The sequence below is a fragment of the Pelophylax lessonae genome (genome assembly GCF_965119305.1).
Source record: "Pelophylax lessonae genome assembly, chromosome: 4".
In the NCBI taxonomy this organism is placed as follows: domain Eukaryota; kingdom Metazoa; phylum Chordata; class Amphibia; order Anura; family Ranidae; genus Pelophylax; species Pelophylax lessonae.
In genome coordinates this window covers 470,137,340-470,157,369 of record NC_138771.1, presented here as the reverse complement: position 1 = coordinate 470,157,369, position 20,030 = coordinate 470,137,340, and the positions used below count along the sequence as shown (strand labels likewise).

At 43.1% G+C, this 20,030-nt stretch overlaps 2 protein-coding genes across 3 annotated transcripts in view; one reads left to right on the top strand and one right to left on the bottom strand.

Moving 5' to 3' along the window:
• Window positions 1–778, bottom strand: part of POLR3B (RNA polymerase III subunit B) — a 256,879-nt gene extending 256,101 nt beyond the window's left edge. The window contains exon 1 of the mRNA XM_082257170.1: window positions 651–778. Coding sequence (XP_082113296.1) covers window positions 651–722 — 72 coding nt within the window. The 5' untranslated portion in view covers window positions 723–778. The remainder of the gene's footprint in view (window positions 1–650) is intronic.
• A 5,529-nt stretch (window positions 779–6,307) lies between these two features.
• IKBIP (IKBKB interacting protein) overlaps window positions 6,308–20,030 on the top strand; it is a 43,540-nt gene continuing 29,817 nt past the window's right edge. For both annotated transcript variants that reach the window (XM_082255446.1, XM_082255445.1), the window contains exons 1-2: window positions 6,308–6,889; window positions 9,837–9,954. In XM_082255446.1, coding sequence (XP_082111572.1) covers window positions 6,669–6,889; window positions 9,837–9,954 — 339 coding nt within the window. In that variant the 5' untranslated portion in view covers window positions 6,308–6,668. The remainder of the gene's footprint in view (window positions 6,890–9,836; window positions 9,955–20,030) is intronic.

Here is a 20,030-nt window from a genome sequence, read left to right as displayed (position 1 = left end):
GGCACAACACGCTCAAGAGTGAATGGGACCTAAACGATGGAAAGTCCAAAAATGTTACAGCTGTCATAAAAAGAAGAGTCTAGTGAAAATCTTCCTAACAGCAAAATGGGCTCACTTTAGAGATTCACTTTCACTTCCTGTTGTGTCTCTGGGACAGGAAGCGAAGGCAAATCTCCCCAATGGAAGACAGACAGAAATACAACTCTTCTATAGGGATTTAGCCCTACCACACTCTAACAAAAATGATATTTACAATTTGGGCTTTAGATATATTGTAAGGCTCACCATACATTCATCAATCTGATGGTACAATCAACTTTAGAACTGTCAAAACATTATAATATAATATGACATCCTACCTTTACTATTTAATCAGTTTGTAGCCAATCAGGCAGGCCCATGCACTACCTACTTGTTGGTAGATCTAAAGGAGATTGTACAATCAGATTGTAACATGTGTGGTGAGTAATAACACACAGGATAAAGAACTTAACTTGTCTTAATTCTAATGATAGTATTACTACAAAACAATTCACTTGCTGGCTGACAGCATATCAACACAGTAGAATGATGAATAAATATAGATATAATAATATAATATATAATATTATGGCAGATGCAGATAGAAGGGAAGAAGCCTGTGTTCTCACCTCCACTGTGTCCACAGGAGCAAGGAGCTGCTGCTGGCTCAGATCTCCAAACTCTTCTTCTAACACCTCCATGTCAGCTTCTCCTACAGCACAAACACATGGAAGACCTGAGCAGTGCACTGCCTCAAACCTTCCCACCAACTCAGGAGCCAAGCAGCGAACGTTCCGCCTCTCTCTAGTCCTATAGAACGCTCTAAACGGCCATATTTGATGAGGGTAGATTCCCTACTCGTTCACGCTAGAAGAAAATAATAAAACCTATTTAATGTCAGTCTATATCGTACAGCTCCTAACTGTAGACACAAGCTTTATTTGAATTAGAATCTTGCATTGTTACACTTGTCTACTTGTGTTGCCAGGATTAAATATGTCTGCTTCTGCTTCAGCATTCCCATCCTTCAGAATAGTTCAAAACGAACTTTTCCTGTGCCTAGATTTTCTTCAGATAGAGTTGGCAGCTAACTTTGTATATAAGTGAAAGTACTCTGTGCTGAATATAAACTAACTTTATAAAAACAACAACTCTCCTAAACAAATCTAAAGCGTAGATATCAAGTGACATAAAACGTCCGAAAATATTGTGTATCAAAGTCCATGATAAACATTGTAAATTCTTATATTTGCATACATGTGTAACAAATTCAAAGAAGTATAACAACCACCCTAAACTCATCTACAAATATGTCAAACACATGCATAAAATGTACATACATATATGTAATGAGGGCCAGTTCATACCACAGAAATCAGTACAGATGCGTTTCCGGATGCATTTCTGCATGCAATTTTTTAGTTCAATCTCAGTTTATTGGATCAAAAAATGTGAGTACAAACAATAAACCAATACAAATGAATGTAGAAAGCATAGGCAGAACATGTACAAAGAACTTCATATTTCAAAACATGAAATCTTGCATGCGCATTTTTTATGCGTTTTTGATACGTTCCAGTTCATTTCCCCCCTCTTTTTTTCTTCATCATAAATAGGGACACGTGTGTCTCAGTACGTTCTGGTGCATTTTTATGTGTTTTCCAGTACAGTCAAGCGCAGGAAAAATGCAGCATGTTCTATTTTTTTTTCTGGAACTGGTAGGCACTGGAACTGACCGCACTGGTGTGAACTATGCCATTAGAAACCATATAACCTACTTTCCATGCAGAAAAAAACGCACTGGACTGCATGTGGTGTGAACTGGCCTTAAAAGTATTCATGAATTATACCGCAGTTCTCATTTTGTACATAAACATACAACAAATGAATAACACATGCAGAAATGTAGATGATACTGTATATTAAAAGGCTTGTTACACTGGTGTGGTGTAAGTGTGGTGAAGAGTGATCCATGGTGGATTGTTTTTCAGAAGGCATTTGACATAATGCCTCCTCACCATCTGTTTTAACCCATAAAACCGGCACCACTGCACTGCAATCATGTGCATTGCACATGGCTGTGGTGCTACCTGCCGTACTGCCCGCTGAACACAACAGGGGGGGGGATATGTTTTGCCATACTCCGATGCAAAGCATTGTGGCCACAGCATGTGTTTTCTCCTGTCCACTGCATTTGCAGCTTAAAGCGGAACTTAACCCAAGAAGTTCTGCTTTTCTGTTGCCCCCCCCCCCCCCGCCCTGAACTTTTGGATATTTTCTGGGGGGGGGGGGGAGCGGGTTAACTGGTATAATTGGTACCCACTCCCACTTCCGGCCAAGATCGCCTGCCCTCCAACCACAGCCTCTTGAACACATCACTGGTTCCAGAAGCATAGCTCCCAACTGTCCCCAATTTCTAGGGACTGTCCCTGATTTGGAACAAAGTCCCTCTTTCCTCCTCATTTGTCCCTCATTTTGGTCCGATCTATACAGTTGTATATTAAATGCACTATTTGTCTATCAAAAAGTGTTTTCCTAGCACTAAATCGTTCAACCAAATTCTAATTTCTATAAAATTCATTAATTTTCATTAAATAAATAAATTTTCTAATTTTGCTGCATTTGTACATTTCAAAGGTCAATATAAAGGAATAGAAGTGGTAAAAAAAAAGCTCTTGTGGGTTTAAATAATTTTTTTTTTGTACAATTCTCCTTTAGAGGGCGTGACAGGGGGTGTGTCCTGTGCCTACATACTTTTGGTAATTGGTGCCCCTCGTTCCCATCTCAAAATGTTTGGAGGTATACAGAAGGCTGAGAAACCATTCATGGGGTGCTCGCACATGCATGGGCAGCCAGATTTAAAGGCGCAATGAGTCACAGCCAACTTAGCATGTTGGTGCTGGGGACCTGAAGACTAGCCTGGGTGAATACAGCCCTAGATCCCTGGACAGGTAAGTGTCCTTTTATAAAAAGTCAGCAGCAATAATATTTTTAGATTGTAAGCTCTAACGAGCAGGGCCCTCTGATTCCTCTTGTTCCAAATTGTATTGTAACTGTAATGTCTGCCTTCATTTTGTTAAGCGCTGTGCAAACTGTTGGCGCTATATAAATCCTGTATAATAATAATAATTTGTGCAAATTCAAAATGCACTGCCCTTGTGATCTGCTGCAGGTTTTAATGCAATGCTAATGACGCCCCAAACACAGTGTGGTTTTTAAAGTAGTGCATACACTACGTTTGGTGTGATGCAGTGCGATGAATGGTCTGATAATGCATCACACTCTAATTACACAGGAATCACACATAAATGCAAGAGCATTCCTGTGCAATTCCAGGTGTGAACCAGCCTTTAAGCCCAGGTTCACGCTGAGGCCATTTTGAAATTGCGAATTCTTCAAGCCAGCATTTCAGTCCGACTTCGGGGGCGATCTCACAAACATCTGTGCGGGTTCCTGCCTATGGAAATCACCCCTGAAGTCACAAAAAGTAGTACAGAATCTATTTTTGGGAATTGGTTCGGTGCCGCAAAGTCGGGGTTGCAGCAATTCGGACGGTGCAATCGGATTCTGTTCCGATTTGACCGGACCAATGTGAATGTGGGCTTAATGTGCAAGTTCAGGCAAAACCTAACTAACGCTAAACCTGCCCTCTACCACATTCTAATCCTAATTTATCTAACCCTGTAAAGCAAAAATCGCTATACTTACCTATTCTTCACCCGATCCAGTCCGGCCCCAGCCTCAGCTGTCAGCAGCGGCTTCAGCATGGAGGCGGGTGCAGGAGAGGCAGCCGACAACAGAACCCCCATAGTAACTCTATGGGGGACGTCTCTTCCCATTCATTTTCCAACTGTTGTCGGTTCTCTCCTGCACAGAGCTTCCGCCGCACGAGACCGGACCAGATCAGCTGCAGAATAGGTAAGTACAGCGATTTTTGCTTTAGGTTTAGAATGTGGCAGAGAGCAGGTTTAGAGTTAGTTAGGGCAAATCCAATAAGAGCAAGAAGGTATGACGGCACTCTAGTGGATGAAGGATAAAATGTATCTCTTTATTGCTGGTATAAATCAGACATAACACGACAGATGAGCCACAAACAGTTGACGCGTTTCACGATTCAAGATCACTTAATCATAACTGGCTAGTGACCACTAGTTATGATTAAGTGATCTTGAATCGTGAAACCCATCAACAGTTTGTGGCTCATCTGTCGTGTTATGTCCGATTTATACCAGCAATAAAGAGATACATTTTATCCTTCATCCACTGGAGTGAGGTCATACCTTCTTGCTCACAGTGGATTTGCCCAGACTAAGGACTGGACTTGCACCTGGTTACTGAGGAGGGGTGGATTACTCTCACCTGGAGCGGCGTACACTTCCTTTCTTGTGGATTCAGTAGAGTAAAGCCCCGTACACACGTACCGATCGTCGGCCGAACGATCGGCCGTCTTTTGTCCGAGGGCTGTCGTGTCTGTTGAAAAGTGCAAAAGACTGCACACGAATTTTGTCGGCCAACAACAGCCGACTGCAGAAGTGATGTCATGTGATGGTTAACTTTCCTTGTCTTTTTTCTTTTCTGAGCATGCCCAGTCTTGCAAATCTGCTGTCTGTCGGCCGAATTCTGTACTGACTGGCGAACAATCGGCCGCTCTGGTGTCGGCATACAAAAATTTTAATGCTTGCACGACAGATTCTGTTCGGCCGAAAGTGCGCTGTCGACTGTCGGAAGCATCATACTAACAAGCCTACAATCGGCTGATCGGTCGTCGGCCGAATCTTTTCGGCCGACAATCTGCACGTGTGTACGGGGCATTAGTTAGCTTTTGCCTGGACTTACACTTTAAACCTCCTGATGCGTGTTATTATTTATTTATTTTTTTTGGGAGGGGGCTTTTTTCACTGCCGATTGGCGATTTTGCATTTCGAACAAGGCTCGTGGCTGCAGCGCAATCCCATTCACTAACCTGGGGGAGTTTGAGGGGTGATGCCTCAGTACTCAGCGTGTTGCGTTAAAATTGTCAGGCTGCAGAGCATTCCATAGCAATGTGTATTCACCCGAGCAGCACTGTGTCTGCTTGTAGTTGGCCAGTGGGGAGGAGGTGGTAAAAATGCAGATCAACTGTCTGCTTTCACTGACCCCCCTGCATGATACATGATCTACATCAGTGTTTCTCAACCTTTTTTCAGTCAAGGAACCCTTTAAAATTATACACAATCTCGAGGCACCCTATTCTAAAGATTAAAAATGAAATTAATAGTTTTACGTTTTAAGGTAGCAACATCCACACGTGTAGGACACCCAGCTTTAGAGGTGATTTATTCTTCCAAAGCAAATACAGCTTTGCACACTGATACTGACTACTATTCCTATGTTTATCTTTTCCCTAGTTTCTGTTCCTCACTCAGCTAATGTGGCCCCAGTGCTTACGAGGAAGGGCAGGAGAGGGACAAACAAGGATGAGGTGCATGCGCCTGATTTCAATATCAACCAATGATGTCACTGGTGGTTAGGATGCTGGTATCTGGAAGATTGTAATGGTGCGCAATGAAAACCTGTGGCTTTGCGTACCTAAAAGGAAGGCTTGAGCAACATGCTGACTAAGACCGCATTCACACTAAAGCAGCACGACTTCTGCACGACTTCGGGGGCGACCTCGGGGGCGACCTGTGAAGTCTCCCTGTGAAGTCTCGTGCACCGTGTCTATGCAAGTCGTTCCAGGTCGCCCCGAAGTAGTACAGGACCCTTTTTCTAAGTCGGAGCAACTTGTGTCGCTCCTATTAGAGCGGGTACTGTACTAGTCAATGGACCATGAGGGACCGCGACTTGTCAGCCTGACAAGTCGCGGTAGTGTGAATGGAGCCTTATATACAATTTGTAGGCAATTTTTACACATTTCTCCAAGGCACCCTGAAGAAACCTGAAGGCACCCCAGGGTGCCTGGGCACCCTGGTTGAAAAAGGCTTATCTACATCTCTGTTGCCATTGTTTTATGCAGATATGAGAACTGCAATATGATCGATTTTTATATATATTTTTGCACATGCTATTTGGTATACACGATTTAGATCAATTTAGGAGAGTTATTATTTATTTATTATTATTTTTATTAGGTTAGTTTATGGAGCATTTGCACATATTTTATATCAGCACCGCTGCTTCCATTATTGCTATTTATAGGAGCGCAGATCTACATTATACTTTGAAATATAGAGTGAGATTTGCAATGCAGAATGATTGTCCCCTGCCTGCCACCGTAGCAGGCTTATCCCAAAATCCAGCTGCTCAGTGTAGTGTGAGGAGGATCATTCTGGCTGCCACATAGACAGGGAGGGGGTTGCTGCCTCTAGGGCTGAGAGCAGATCAGGGGTTAAAAATCCTGGCAGGGGAATCGCAGGCTTCCAGCCCAGATCTGCTTCATTTTACTAGAAAAGATTCAGGTTACTTCACCTTAGAAAAACTTTTTGTAGCTTTGCTGTGAATTTCTATCCTTTCCCCTTTAAGAGCATATGGTCTGTGCATGTACACAATGCATTTAGTAAAAATGCTGTCATAGCACCGGACAGATCTTAATGCATAGGAACTATTTTTAGATCTAATTACATTTGATAACTTTCTATGTATAGTTAGCAGTTGGGGTGTGTTTTACAATGTCTGGCGAAGTGAAGCAGAGGAAGAAAGGGGGCTCGCCGTCCTCCAAGGAAGGGAAAGATGCTCAGCGCAGTGGCACTGCTGCAGGACAGCGGGCAAATGGCGACAATCCTGGAAAGCTGGCGGCCGCCTCTTCAGTGACTGGAAGCCGATCAATGTGCCCTGATGTCAGGACCCTGCTGTGCTGCTTGTGTCTGGCACTCTGTGCGACTTTGACATGGTGAGTGTTCCAAATTCCTATTTTTTTCTGTTCCAAATTAAACTGAAAAGTTTCATTCACATGGGCGGCCAGGGGGCAGTAAAAGCAGGTGGTTAAGCTGCGATTCTACTACCCCTCGACCACCCACCTTAACAAAGCAGTGCAGTCGCTCAGGGCTGAACTCAATTTACGGCTGCAGTGGCCACCGCAAAAGGTGAATGACATATCACATTCGGCAGGCAGTATGGTTGCTGGATGCAACCCATTCAAACAAATACGGTCATACCACAACCGCCCTGCAACTGCATGCAGTGAACACAATTATGGTTAAACATTATGAGAGTAAGGCTGGGTTCACGCTTTTGGGAATTGGATGCGGGTATCTCCACATCCAATTTGCATATCAGAAGCCTGTGACCAGCTCTCCATGGAGCCAGTTCACACAGCCCCAGGACAGCTGCGGAGCGAATTGCACAGGAGTCCTGTGCGTCTTCTGGTCCATTTAAAATTGGACCTGAAACAGTGAACAGGGACGCACCGGACCCCTGCTGTGAGCTGCTCCGCACGAAGGTGTGAACCCAGCCTTAAACTATTAGGAAAATATCCCAATATAGCCACACATCTGATCAAGTGTGAACCCTGATCATAAACTTATATTTCCCATTAGTCAGGTAAATATAACATTGGAAGTATTTTGTTATATCTATTTGATAAGTGAAAAAAAAAACTGTTGATCCTGCCAGAAATCTTGCAAGCTGATAATTTCCGAGAATTTACTGTTATCAGTTAAGTTGTTCTCAGCTATCTATGTAGACTACAGAAACCCTCCCCCAATGTTATTCAGATAGGGAAAGGAGAAGGTGATCTGTAGACCTGTCCTAGGGTGACAGTCCTGCTTCTCAATAGATACAGTATGTCCGGTGACTGACAGGGCCTGTGCTACCAGTAAGGAGGCCTAGGGCGCAACTTAGCAGGGGGTGCTGGCGGAGCCTGAGCCAAGGTAAGTGACTTACCGTAAGTCACTGAAGGGATTTTAATCAGTGGCGGCCGGCCCGTCCATTATGCTTCCTTTCCCCTAATCTACATGCAGGGAGCCAGATGCATGGATTCCAATGAGGGTTTTTTATTTTTTTTTCGAAGCACGTGATTAAAGCCAGAGGCTCTAATAGGCTACAAAAAAGGTGGGCTTAGGGCACAGTGAGACCACCCAGTTGTGTGAAAATAGCAAATGAATATTTGCTACTGCCACACTGATTCTCCTTCCAGCCAATCAGGAAGCGGGTCCCGAGACCTGTTTCCCAATTGGCCAAAGGAGAAGGCATCCTATTGGCCGAGGGGGGTATATGGTGTGGACTGGACTCTGGAGTGACCGATGGAGCACCAGCGGCCACTGGTTTTAACCCTTTCAGCAACTTGGGATGGGGGGTGGGAGAGCATATGGGGGGGGAGGGCGCAATTTTTATTTTGCCTAGGGCGGTAAAAATCCTTGCACCGACTCCGGTGACTGAGGGTTGTTGCCCTAAGACAGTAAGTGTGTTACAGGATTGCCAAGTGAAAATGAAGGAAAGAAAAGAAAATAATTATGCCACCACATCTAAGGTCTGGTATTCTGATTTTTTTTTTTATTTAAATAGACCTCTTAGGCTCCATTCACACTACCGCGACTTGTCAGGCGACTTGTCAACCTGACAAGTCGCGGTCCATGCAGTGCTACAGGACCCGTTCTAATAGGAGCGACACAAGTCGCTCCGACTTAGAAAAAGGGTCCTGTACTACTTCGGGGCGACCTGGAGGCGACTTGCATTGACTTCCATTATGTGAAGTCCGTGCAAGTCGCGCCGAAGTCGCGGTGCACGGGACTTCACAGGTCGCCCCCGAAGTCGTGCCGCTTCAGTGTGAATGCGGTCTAAGTGTTAAGGTTTTGGGTGGGAAATGTTTAAATGCTACAGTCTGCCTCCCAATATTTATATTTAGACATTAGAGGGGCTTTGAGGTCCATTTATAAACCCCTGCTTCAAAAAAAAAAAAAAGAATGGCACATTTATAAAACACGGTGCACCCAAAGCCAGGGGAGCACTATTTAATAAATGATTGTAAAAAAAAACAAAAATTGCTGGAGGGAGGTCTTGATCACATGACCTGTGGTGACCATCCTTCCTCCAATCACTGAGTTTCTGTCCACTTTACTAAGCAGAAAATACTCAGTTACCTCCTGCAGCCCTCACAGCACTGCCTGCATTTTATGAATGGGCTATAAAATGCAGGTCCTTCAGCTGAGTCACAATGCAGTAGGGCCCCTTGCACACTGCAGCTTGAAAATGCTCAGTACAGCTTTTTTTTTTTTTTAATGAGCTAAAATAGAGCCCATTCATTCTAATGTGCCTATGCACACAGGCGTGTAAATGAGCGCCGCATATTCTTCAGTAAGAACAAAATAGAAAAATCTGCATTTTTGGACAGTAATATACGCCTAATGTGTGCATTTGCGCGCAAATGCGATCAAATGAACGCACACGATCATACTGTTGACCTGAAAAAAATGTGCATATTCAGAGGCGCAAATTTACGCGAATTTGCACGAACGCTTATGCGTGAAAATGCGCGGAAATACGCGCAAATGCGCGCTTTTCAATAAGACAAAAATTACGTCTGAAAAAGGAGATGTTCAAACAGGAGTATTGTGTGCAAGAGGCCTAAGTCTCTCCTTTGGAGATCTTTTTGATTTATTACTCCCTCTGAAGAATGAAAGTTGAATGGCAGAAACTAAAATGAACTACAACATGCTGAGGAGGAGTACAAGCCACACACAGCACCTATTATTTTCAGTTGTTCCACATGTTTTTGTCTGTTTAAGCCATATACACCCATAAACAAAAAGCACTTTTATTTTCCTGAATTTACAATGTGGTTCATTATTATTCTTTGTTACATGAAAAAAAAAAAAAACATATTTCCTTCATTGTTCCAGGACTGTATTTCAGCAATCACAAAACTTTACCCTCCTTGAACAGAAGTACCAAACCTTGCAGTCCCGATCATCTGCGCTAGAAGACCTGGAAGCTAAAGTTGGAGAAATTTTTGGGAAGGTAATTTGCATATTTAAATACATTTTCCTAATATACTTTGCAAAGATTTTGGAAAACTTTATTGCAGCTCCTTACCACCTGGTCTTGTTCTATAGATATTTATGGAGGCTTCAGTGCCGGTTCACATTTGTGCGATGCGGGAACGCTGCGAATATACAGCGTGTTCCCGCATCACATCCGCACCCCTGGCAGTTCACACTGCCATATGCGATACGCTGGGGGTGTCAATTAACAGTACGACACCCCCAGATAAGATCGCATATCGCAGTGCGATCTGAAGGTTCGCACAAAATCGGATCGCACTAGTGTGAACCACCATGCGATCCGATTCTGCTGCGGACCAAAAAAAGGGTCCTGTGCGTCTTTTAGTGCGATTGCGGTGCGAATTCAGCCATACAAACTGTATGGCTGAATTTGCACTGCACAGAGATCGCATGTAATTTTAGGAGCAGTGCGCTCCGAATTACATGCGATCTCTGTCATCGCGCTAATGTGAACCGGATCTTACTGTGACTTTTTTAAATTCTGACTGCTATGTGTGAGGGGATGGTGTGGGGTTCTGCCACTTAAAGTGAAACTTCACTCTCTCAATCAACGTGGACAATTTTTAATCCTTATGCTGCTAGCATTAGTGAATAGATAGGAAAGTAGATTATATTTACTTAAACTGTTTTGTGGTACATTTCTTCAGTTACTTTGGTTTCCATGCCTAGGAAAATGATGTCATACATCCCAGGAGTCTTCAGGAGAGAAGGGAGGGTTCTCAGCATAGCCCATCCCTGAGCTAAGGGCAGATGGATTCCAGGAAGTAAATGATGCATGAATCTTCTGCCCTTACTCAAGATGGCCATAATCAGAAATGCCTGGGGGATGTTTTTCAAAATGATTTCTCCACAAAATAAAGCATGGAGACCTAGATCGATGGGCAGATTGCTTTGAATAATACAAATGAAATAAATAGCATTTTTTTTTTTTTTTGGTGTTCATATGCAGTGCAGTTCTACTTTAAATATTCACTGTGCTGTAATAATAATGCTGCAGCCTCGGCCATCCCTCTTTATATGTGCAAGAAAATCAAAAAGTATCTCTGCAAAGATGCTGTCTAGTGTCTATTGCATGGGATGTCTGTGAGTGGGCTTTAAGCTCTCTGCAGATGTCAGGGAAAAGCAGTCCACCAAATTTGTAAGCAGGGGGTGGAAACTCTGGAACGGATAAGGTAATTTTTTATTTTTTGAAAATCATACCTGGCTTTAATGAAGAAATATTTTTTTTATTAACATTAGTTTACTAAATGGCTTATGCAGCAATAATATGTCATATAACTTTTTACAAAAGTAATTTAGGAGTTTTTTTTTTTTTAGTACAGTTTTGTGGTTATTGGAGTTTCATAGGTTTCTTTTTCCCCATATACTGGCAAGAGCATGCTCAGTATCTTTATTTAAGTGTATCCAGATTTCCCCCCTTGTTTTCTGTCCCAGAGACCCAACAGCAAATGGGAAGAAAACTCTCCAAAGTAAGAGGAATCATTTGCCTCTTAGACAGTTGGGAGGTGAGTTTTCTCTCGCCTCTTGTCCCGGTGGCAACTATAAAAATATAGGATTTCTCTCTCTTTCTGTCCACTGTCACTGATTACCAGGACAGATAGGGATGATGAATCTCCATGGAGGGACAGAGACAGCAATACAAAACTGACAGGGATTCTGTATTAAAAAATTGGCTTAAAATATACTTTACTTTAAATTTTATAAGCTTTGATTGGCTCTAAGGCCCCTTTCACATGGGGCAAATCCATTTTCATGGACTATGCTAACTCACTCCGTTGATCCCCGCTGAGCAGGCAGATGACAGGTCTGTCCCCGCTCACTGTGCAAAGACGGACATGTCAGAGTCCCGCTCTCCTCTATGGGGAGATCGGATGAAAATGGACAGCATGTCCGTTTTCATCTGATCCGACCAGCTGGATGGATGGTGAACGTATCGCCATCCATCTGTTTTCAGCAGATCTTGTCAGATCAGATGCCAGACAGGTGTCAGCGTACACATCTCCGCTGACATCCGCCTCCCCATAGAGTACAATGGGTGACCCAATCAGGTCCGCCTGAAAAACGGACACACAGACCTGATCGGTCCGATCATGTGAAAGGGGCCTAAATCTGTACATTCGGGTTTATTGTATCGGGTTATCCTATAAATAGGTTGATTACATTATACCATGCAGTATCAACTGCCAATAAAAAGTGGCCTTATTTCAGCTGGGCATTAAATCCCAACTTCAGTTTCAATTAGCAAAATACATTTCTAGAGCATCAAATCAAAAGGTGTGAAAGGTCTTACATTTCATGTCTTTAGAAAGCAGCCATGGCCTGAGTAGGCCTGTCCCCTGCCAGCAAAAAAAAAAAAAGACCTTAGCTCTTTGTGTGGAAGCAGAGGTCTCTCTGCAAAGGTTCATCATAAGTGCCTGATTGCAAAGCTCTAGCTCTGACTCAGCAGAGGTTGTGCTGGGCTTCTGCAGAGAGACCACTGCTGCCGCAAAGAGAGTAAGGGTCTTTTTTTTCCAGCATGCTGGCAGAGGACCTGCTTTTCTACTAGGGCTGTGGCTGCTTTTTAAAGTAAACAAACTCTAAGGTGTCAAACACATGGAGCGATGACCTGTACCCTGCACAGGGCTGTGTTTTGCTGGCTTTGGGGATACACAGATGTTGCATGCATCCCCCGAGGTGGCATCCCATTATTGTATTCTGTGATACATGGCTGAACAGACACAGCTGCTATGTCCCAATATGACATCTATGCAGGTGCAGTTCCCTGAACGCACACAGGGTGAGTTCAAGGGCTGACTACCGTGTGTCATATTGCAACACAGCAGCTGTGTCTATGCAGCCATGTGTCCCAATAGACAATAATGGTATGCCAGCGTAGGAATGCAAAACATGGCCCTGCACGGAGTACAAATATAATCCCCCCCCCCCCCCCCCCCCGTGTGAATGAGGCCTAAGGCTCTATGTACACGGGACGCTGGAAATGGCCGTTTAGGAGCAGTTGGGCGTTTTTTTTCAGAAGCCCCTGAACGCAGCTCCATGTTATCTTATCTGTCCATGTACACCAGGTCGTTTACAGTCATTTGCAGGCAGTTGCGTTCAGGGACTTTTTTTCAGAACGCAATTATTTGCGTTCGAACGTGTGTTTCCCGGCGTTTCAAACGCACAAACGCGTCCGAACGCGTCTGAACGCGATGACCCGCGTTTAGCGTTTGCGTTTTTCCATTTTAAAGGGGAATCATTTTTTTGACCTATACGAACGGTTCTAAACGCAAACGCCCGCAAAACGCGGGTACAAACGCGACCTAACGGACGTTTCAAACGTCCTAAAAATTCCAGCATTCAAAGGGACTTTTAACAACGTACAGAGCCTAAGACTGTGCACAGTGCACACCTTTTGATGCTCCTGGAATATATTTTACTGGTTTGAACTTTACTTTTAAACTGGAGTTCCACTCAAAAGTGGAACTTCCGCTTATCTGTCTCCTCCCTCCCTCCAATGGCCACATTTGCCACCTTTTGGGGGGGGGGGGGGAAGCGTTTACCTGTTTTTGACAGGTACTCTGTCCCCACTTCCGTCTGACCTCAACGCGGCGAGGTACGTCAGAGGTTTGCCCCCTCCTTCCTCCCTTCTCCCTCCTCCCTCCTCCTTCCTCTGCTTCTTGAGAATGAGAAGGCCTGGCTCGCTTCCTGCGAGCCAGGCCTTCTCGTCCAACATCGTTGCCTGACCTCAAAAATGCGCTTCTGGAAGAATGGTCAAACATTCCCATAGACACACTCCTAAACCTTGTGGACAGCCTTCCCAGAAGTGTTGAAGCTGGTATAGCTGCAAAGGGAGGACTAACTCAATATTGAACCCTACGGACTAAGACTAGGATGCCATTAAAGTTCATATGCGTGTAAAGGCAGGCGTCCAAATATTTTTGACAATATAGTGTTTTGTTAAGTCCTTAGGGAGTTTATCAGTGTCTGTTATGTTTTCCACTTATTTTCTTGACCATGGAGAACAAAAAAAAAGAAAAACCCCAATTCTGTCTCTGTTTTTATTACTTTTCTCTCTCTCTCTCTCTGTAATTTTTTTTATTTTTGATATGGCGTAGTTTTACCAAATATCTTGTAAACACTTTACGACTGTTCAGATGTGTACAGCAGATGCTTTTGTAGGCATCTAAATGCAGCCCTATAATAATCAATGAGCACATACACACAGCTGGGTGTCTACATGTGAAAATGTGTGCTGTGTTTAGCCACGCACAATGAAAAAAGTAGGACGCAGCTGCGGTTTTTATGCATGTACGCACATATAAATGCACATAAACGGGAGTACTTTAGGCACGTATTTTATGCATTATCTTCTAGCTCTGCCAGCAAGAACCTTGCTTTTATGTAGAAAATATGCGTTTGCTCATTTGAATGAGCTCTTAGCCTGAAAGAAGCTGATTTTATGGACAAGAAGATGGCAGAAAATGTATCCACCCACATTTGTGCTTATATTCCTACCCACTTGTGATGTCATTCCAGTAAGAAAAACACCCAGACCTAAATACTAACCAAATACAGGGTGCATTGCAGCTTTCATTCTTGCTTCGTAAAAGTTAAAGTGTTACTAAACCCACAACAATCAAATCAGTCTGTATATGCAGTAAATCATGCTTTGTTATACTCCCTGTGGAACCTAAGGGGTTAATCCTCTGCATTGTGTAAAAAGGCTGTTTGATCCTGTCTTCTCTGATCCTCTCCTCCTTTCACTGTCCCCATTATATTTCCTAAAAATACAGAGCTAGGGGGCAGGCTGCACAGGCTCAGTTTGGCGTGTATTGCTAGAGTTTTATTTTTATTTTTTTTCTTGGAAGGACGCATGTGATCAGCTCAGGGCCAATCAGCACTGTCCAGATAGAGGGTCAGGGGTCCTACATCCTGATAGGACAGTCAGTGCAGAATGAAAACTCCTACAAGCTTTAACCAGACACTAGAATGCTATATACTGCTGATGAGAAAAGGTATTTAGCAGTTTATATTTACTAAATTAATTGCATTTCTATGTTATTTAATAATTGCATTTCTATAATTATTTAATAATTAAATAATTATTTTGATGCACACTTTCCAATGCACTAAAATACATTTTGTGGTTGTCCATAATAAATATAGTGTGGTTGATTTACTAAAGGCAAATATACTGTGCACTGCAAGTGCACTTGCTCCAGAGCTTGGTAAATGAGGTAAAGATTCACTTTGCAAAGAATACCCAATCACATGCAAGGAAAATAAAAAACAGCATTTTTGCGTGCACATGATTGGATGATAGAAATCAGCAGAGCGTCCATGCATTTCAAAGCTTCCCCTTAGATCTAGAGCAAGTGATGGAACAGTATATATATATCCATGGCACAGTATATTTGCCTTTAGTAAATCAACCTCCTAGTCTGTTACCATCTCACCAATATGTTTTGAAAATAACTGCAAATGCATTTTTTTCTGCATTTTAATGCATTGGGAGGCCCCTAGTCAATGGCAGTGCATCAAAAATGCATAAAAAAATGTTTTGACATATTGAGAAGAGGTATTAAAGTGGACCTTCAGTCATTTTTTTTCATCTTTCCATCTATTAAATCTTCTGCCCTTGTTGTTTTAACTTTGGATAGTTAAACATTTTTTTTTCTGCCAGTAAATACCTTATACAGCCCACTTCCTCCATCTTGTCTGGTAATTAGCCTAGGCTAATGACATCATGCACAGCTCTCTCTAACTCTCGTGAGAGTTTGCCAGCAAGGGAGGAGGGGTGAGTCATAGGAGAGCCAATGATAGCTGGAGGGAGAGATCCATGAGTATTTATCAAGAGGAGAAATGTGCTGGCAAGCAGTGGTGCCTGACAGAATTTGCCTCCCTGTCTGTGTGTGTATATATATGTGTGTGTGTATGTGTGTGTATATATATTAGAGCTGCACGATTAATCGTTAAAAAAATCTCTATTCATCCCCCACAATCTTAAAACAGCGATTCTTACAGAGCTGTTCTCTGCTCGCTCACAACTGTAAAAAAAAAAGAAAAAAAAAAGAAAAAAAGAGCCTCCAAATGTTTATCAACATTGTTAAGGCTACTAGATAACTATAAACACAATGTTTTACAATGTATCATTTCCATTTAGAGAAAGAAACAAACTTCTGTCTGTAAGGCTCGGTTCACATATATGCGATGCGGGAAGGCTGCGAATTCGCAGCCTTTTCCCGCATCGCACACGCACCCCCGGCAGTTCACACTGCCATATGCGATACGCTGGGGGTGTCAATGTAATCTTAACGACACCCCCTGTTTGATCGCATATCGCAGTGCGATCGTGCAGTTCGCACAGGATCGGATCGCACAAGTGTGAACCGCTGTGCGATGCGATCCTGATGCGGCTAGAAAAAAGGGTCCTGTGCGAGTTTGGAGCGGCTGCGGTGCGAATTTAGCCATACAACCCGTATGGCTAAACTCGCACCGCACAGCCGATCGCATGTAATGTCGGAGCAGTGCGCTCCGATATTACATGCGAACCCCGCACACGCACAAGTGTGAACCGGGGCTAAGCCTCGGTTTCCACTAGTGCGGCTACGAAGTCGTGCTACTTCTAGCACGACTTCATAGCGAAAGTAAACCGTGGCTTCAGTTAGACTTGTCCCTCATATATAGAGGGAAGTCGCGCTCAAAAGTAGTACACGATTTACTTTTGAGGTCGCGGCAACTGAAGCTGCGGCAGTGGAAACGGGCCCCATTGAAAACAATGGGTTTTGACTTGCTGTCGCACTAGTGGAAACCGAGCCTAAAGGAGGGCAGTTTAACCTCTTTAAGACTAAGCCTTTTTCTGACACTTGCTGCTTACAAGTTAAAATCATTATTTTTTGCTAGAAAATTACTTAGTGCCCCCAAACCAAACATTATATATATATATATATTTTTAGCAGAGACCCTAGAGAAGAAAAATGTTGGCTGTTGCAATCTTTTATGTCACACTCTATTTGCGCAGAAGTCTTTCAACCGCAGTTCTGGGGGGAAACAATAAACTTTAATGAATCAAAAAAACTAAACTTTAAAAGTTAGCCCAAATTTTTTGTATAATGTAAAATAGAATTGTGAGAGAATCAAGATCTTTAGTCTAAGCAAAATAGTTGTGATTCTCATTTTATCCCGAATCGTGCAGCTCTAATATATGTGTGTGTGTATATATATATATATATATATATATATATATATATATATATATATATATATATATATGTATGTATGTGTGTGTGTATATATATATGAATGTTTGTGTGTGTGTCTGTGTAAATTCGGCAGCAGCTTCAGCTGCCCACAGTTAAAATGGCTGCAGCCAGACTAATTCATCAGAAATCTAGATGATATTAAGATCCAGCTCCACACCGAAACCAACATTGTCTTGTTTCATAAATGTTTTCCATTGCATCCCTTTTCCCCTGTGCGGTACCAAGCCCATGATAACCTATAAATTAAAAGAGCGACTATTATAAGGAGATTACCTGCCTCATCCTTTCCTGCCCTTTGCTTACTCTTTGCAGATTATCTTGAAGTAATGCTGAAACCATCTGTCTTGTAATTCGATTCTGCAGATATCACTTTGTTGTGTTTTTTTTTTTTTTCATTGCTTAGAGTGGACCTGAACTCAAAGAGTAAAGATTTGCTGGTATAGGGAACATCTGTCTAAACCGAAACGGAAAAAAAACACTTTTTTTGAATTTTTTTTTTTTAATTCCTCCTAAAAATAGCAGTGCACTTCCTTGTATGTGAGGGTGCCTAGGAACTCCTGTATATCTGCTGTACGAGGTCTAAGGCACTGCTACTTCTCACCGCTAGTCCCAGGCAATTGGGAGTTAGGTTTAGTGATGTTGCTCCTGTGCTGCTCACTATTTTCTTTGCTGAAGGCTCTGGCATAAGGACTCAAAGCCCTGCCTACAAGATAGCGGTCTACAGCAGGGGCCTCAAACTGGTGGCCCTCCAACTGTTTCAGAACTACAATTCCCATGAGGCACTGCAAGACTGACAGTTACAAGCATGACTCCCATAGGCAGAAGCATGATGGGACTTGTAGTTCCGCAACAGCTGGAGGGCCGCCAGTTTGAGACCCCTGATCTACAGAGACACCGCGCAGAACATGGCATGGTAAAGAGGAAAAAAATCAGCTACAGGGAGACCATAGGTTACCTGTTGGCCATTCTCTTGCCAGACTGATTGCCAATCCTCTCTCTCTGAAAGTGGCTGCAAAGAAACTGCAGGAGATAAGCAGTGCTAAAATGTAACTATTAGTGTGATAATTGTGTTTTTTTTTTTTTTTTTAAATGGCAAACAATTGACTAATGAAGTTGAGAAGTTTTACACAATAGAGTGTGTGAATTGTCACTTTTATTATCCAGTGTTGTGCAGATGAAATAAGCAAACAGGAATTTGCTATTCATGTGATTGGCTAATTGAAATGAATATTCATACACTATATTTTATATGGCTTGAGGTTCAACTGAAGGCTTCCATATGGCAGCCTAGCCAAGTACCCAATCCAGCTTCATAAAGTAAACAAAAAACGTGTTTACCTCTCCTGACTGAGCACAATCCCCTTTTCATTTGTATCTCACACACTCCCTTCCCAGACGCCGCAGCTCACAGTAGGAGGGTTTCAGCAGCTGAGGTAGTGTTGTTAATCCAGAAAACAGTGGGCAGGACTTGGTTTGACCAGCTACAGGCATGTAAAACAGCAGTGACAATGTTGATAGCCATGTCCCTTGCACCATGTCATCCCTCTGCAGTGCAAACAAGCACAGCGTACATGAGAATGACAACTCTGCTCTGAATTCCGGAGCGGTGCAGCAATGTTGCCACACCATCACGGGAAGCTGCAGTAAGGGGACTTCACTGGCAGCATCAACAGGTATTTATGGGGGCTTTTTCTGGAAAACCAAGCTAAAACTATAAGACCACATCATTTTTTTTTTTTTTAAATGATGCCAAATTTCTGTTTTAAACAACAGGTAGACAGATGTATAATGTTACACATATTAATGGAGAAGCAAATCTAGGACCTTTCTCCTGTTATTTAAAAATGGCTTCCAATTTTTTTTTGTTTACGGTTTTAGGTTCTGAAGTTCTTTCTTGCTGCCACAGAGGTCCCACACCCCCAGGCTGCAGAGTGCCTGTTAAGACCCAACCTGGGCCACACAGCAAGAAATGGGAAAGGACAACTGCCAGAGCACTGCTCCAGCAGCTGTCTTTTCTGGCTGCTATAGGGGGCAGTGTGGTGCTCAACTTAGCACATCACACAGCTCCCTTTTGTCTGTTTTGTAGAAACTTTATTCGAAGTGCACAAAATGTACGCTTCATTTGGCATGGTATGCTGCAATGAAATGCAGCATGTCTGCATTTTTTCGTAGCATGCTGCAGCACATTGCAGTGTGAATGGGATACATAGACAATTGTTTCCTGTGTGTCCTTGTGGTTACAGGCATTTTACATTTGCATAAAACCTCTGTTACCACACACTGTGTGAATTAGCCCTTGCACCCCCACCACCATGCACCCCTTAAAGTGGAAGTGAAGTCGGCTATAACTTTTATTTATTTTATTTATTTTTTTAAAGGCCCCCAGGTGGGTTATGCCATAATGTACTAGTATGCACAGCATATTAGTACATTATGACAGACTTACCTGTCACAAGGTGTCCTCCAGTGCAGCGCTGGGACCAATCCGATGGACCCCCAGCGATTCCATCTTCGCCCTGGTCTTCTTACCACTTGATAGGCTAGGCTGCAATGACGCCACTCCCGCGTATGTGCATGGGAGTCACATCATCGCGGCACGGATCGAGGGATGATTGGGGCCATAAATGTTCGCTGCGCATCTGCGGCTCAGTGAACATGACAGCTGACAGGCAGAAGGATGCATTTGTCTCTTCTGTCCTAAATACCCTGCCTGTCAGCCATTTGATTTAAAAGCAAGTTTACTTTAAACGTAAGCCCATGCAAGAGCCGTGTTTGCACAGGTGTTCCATAC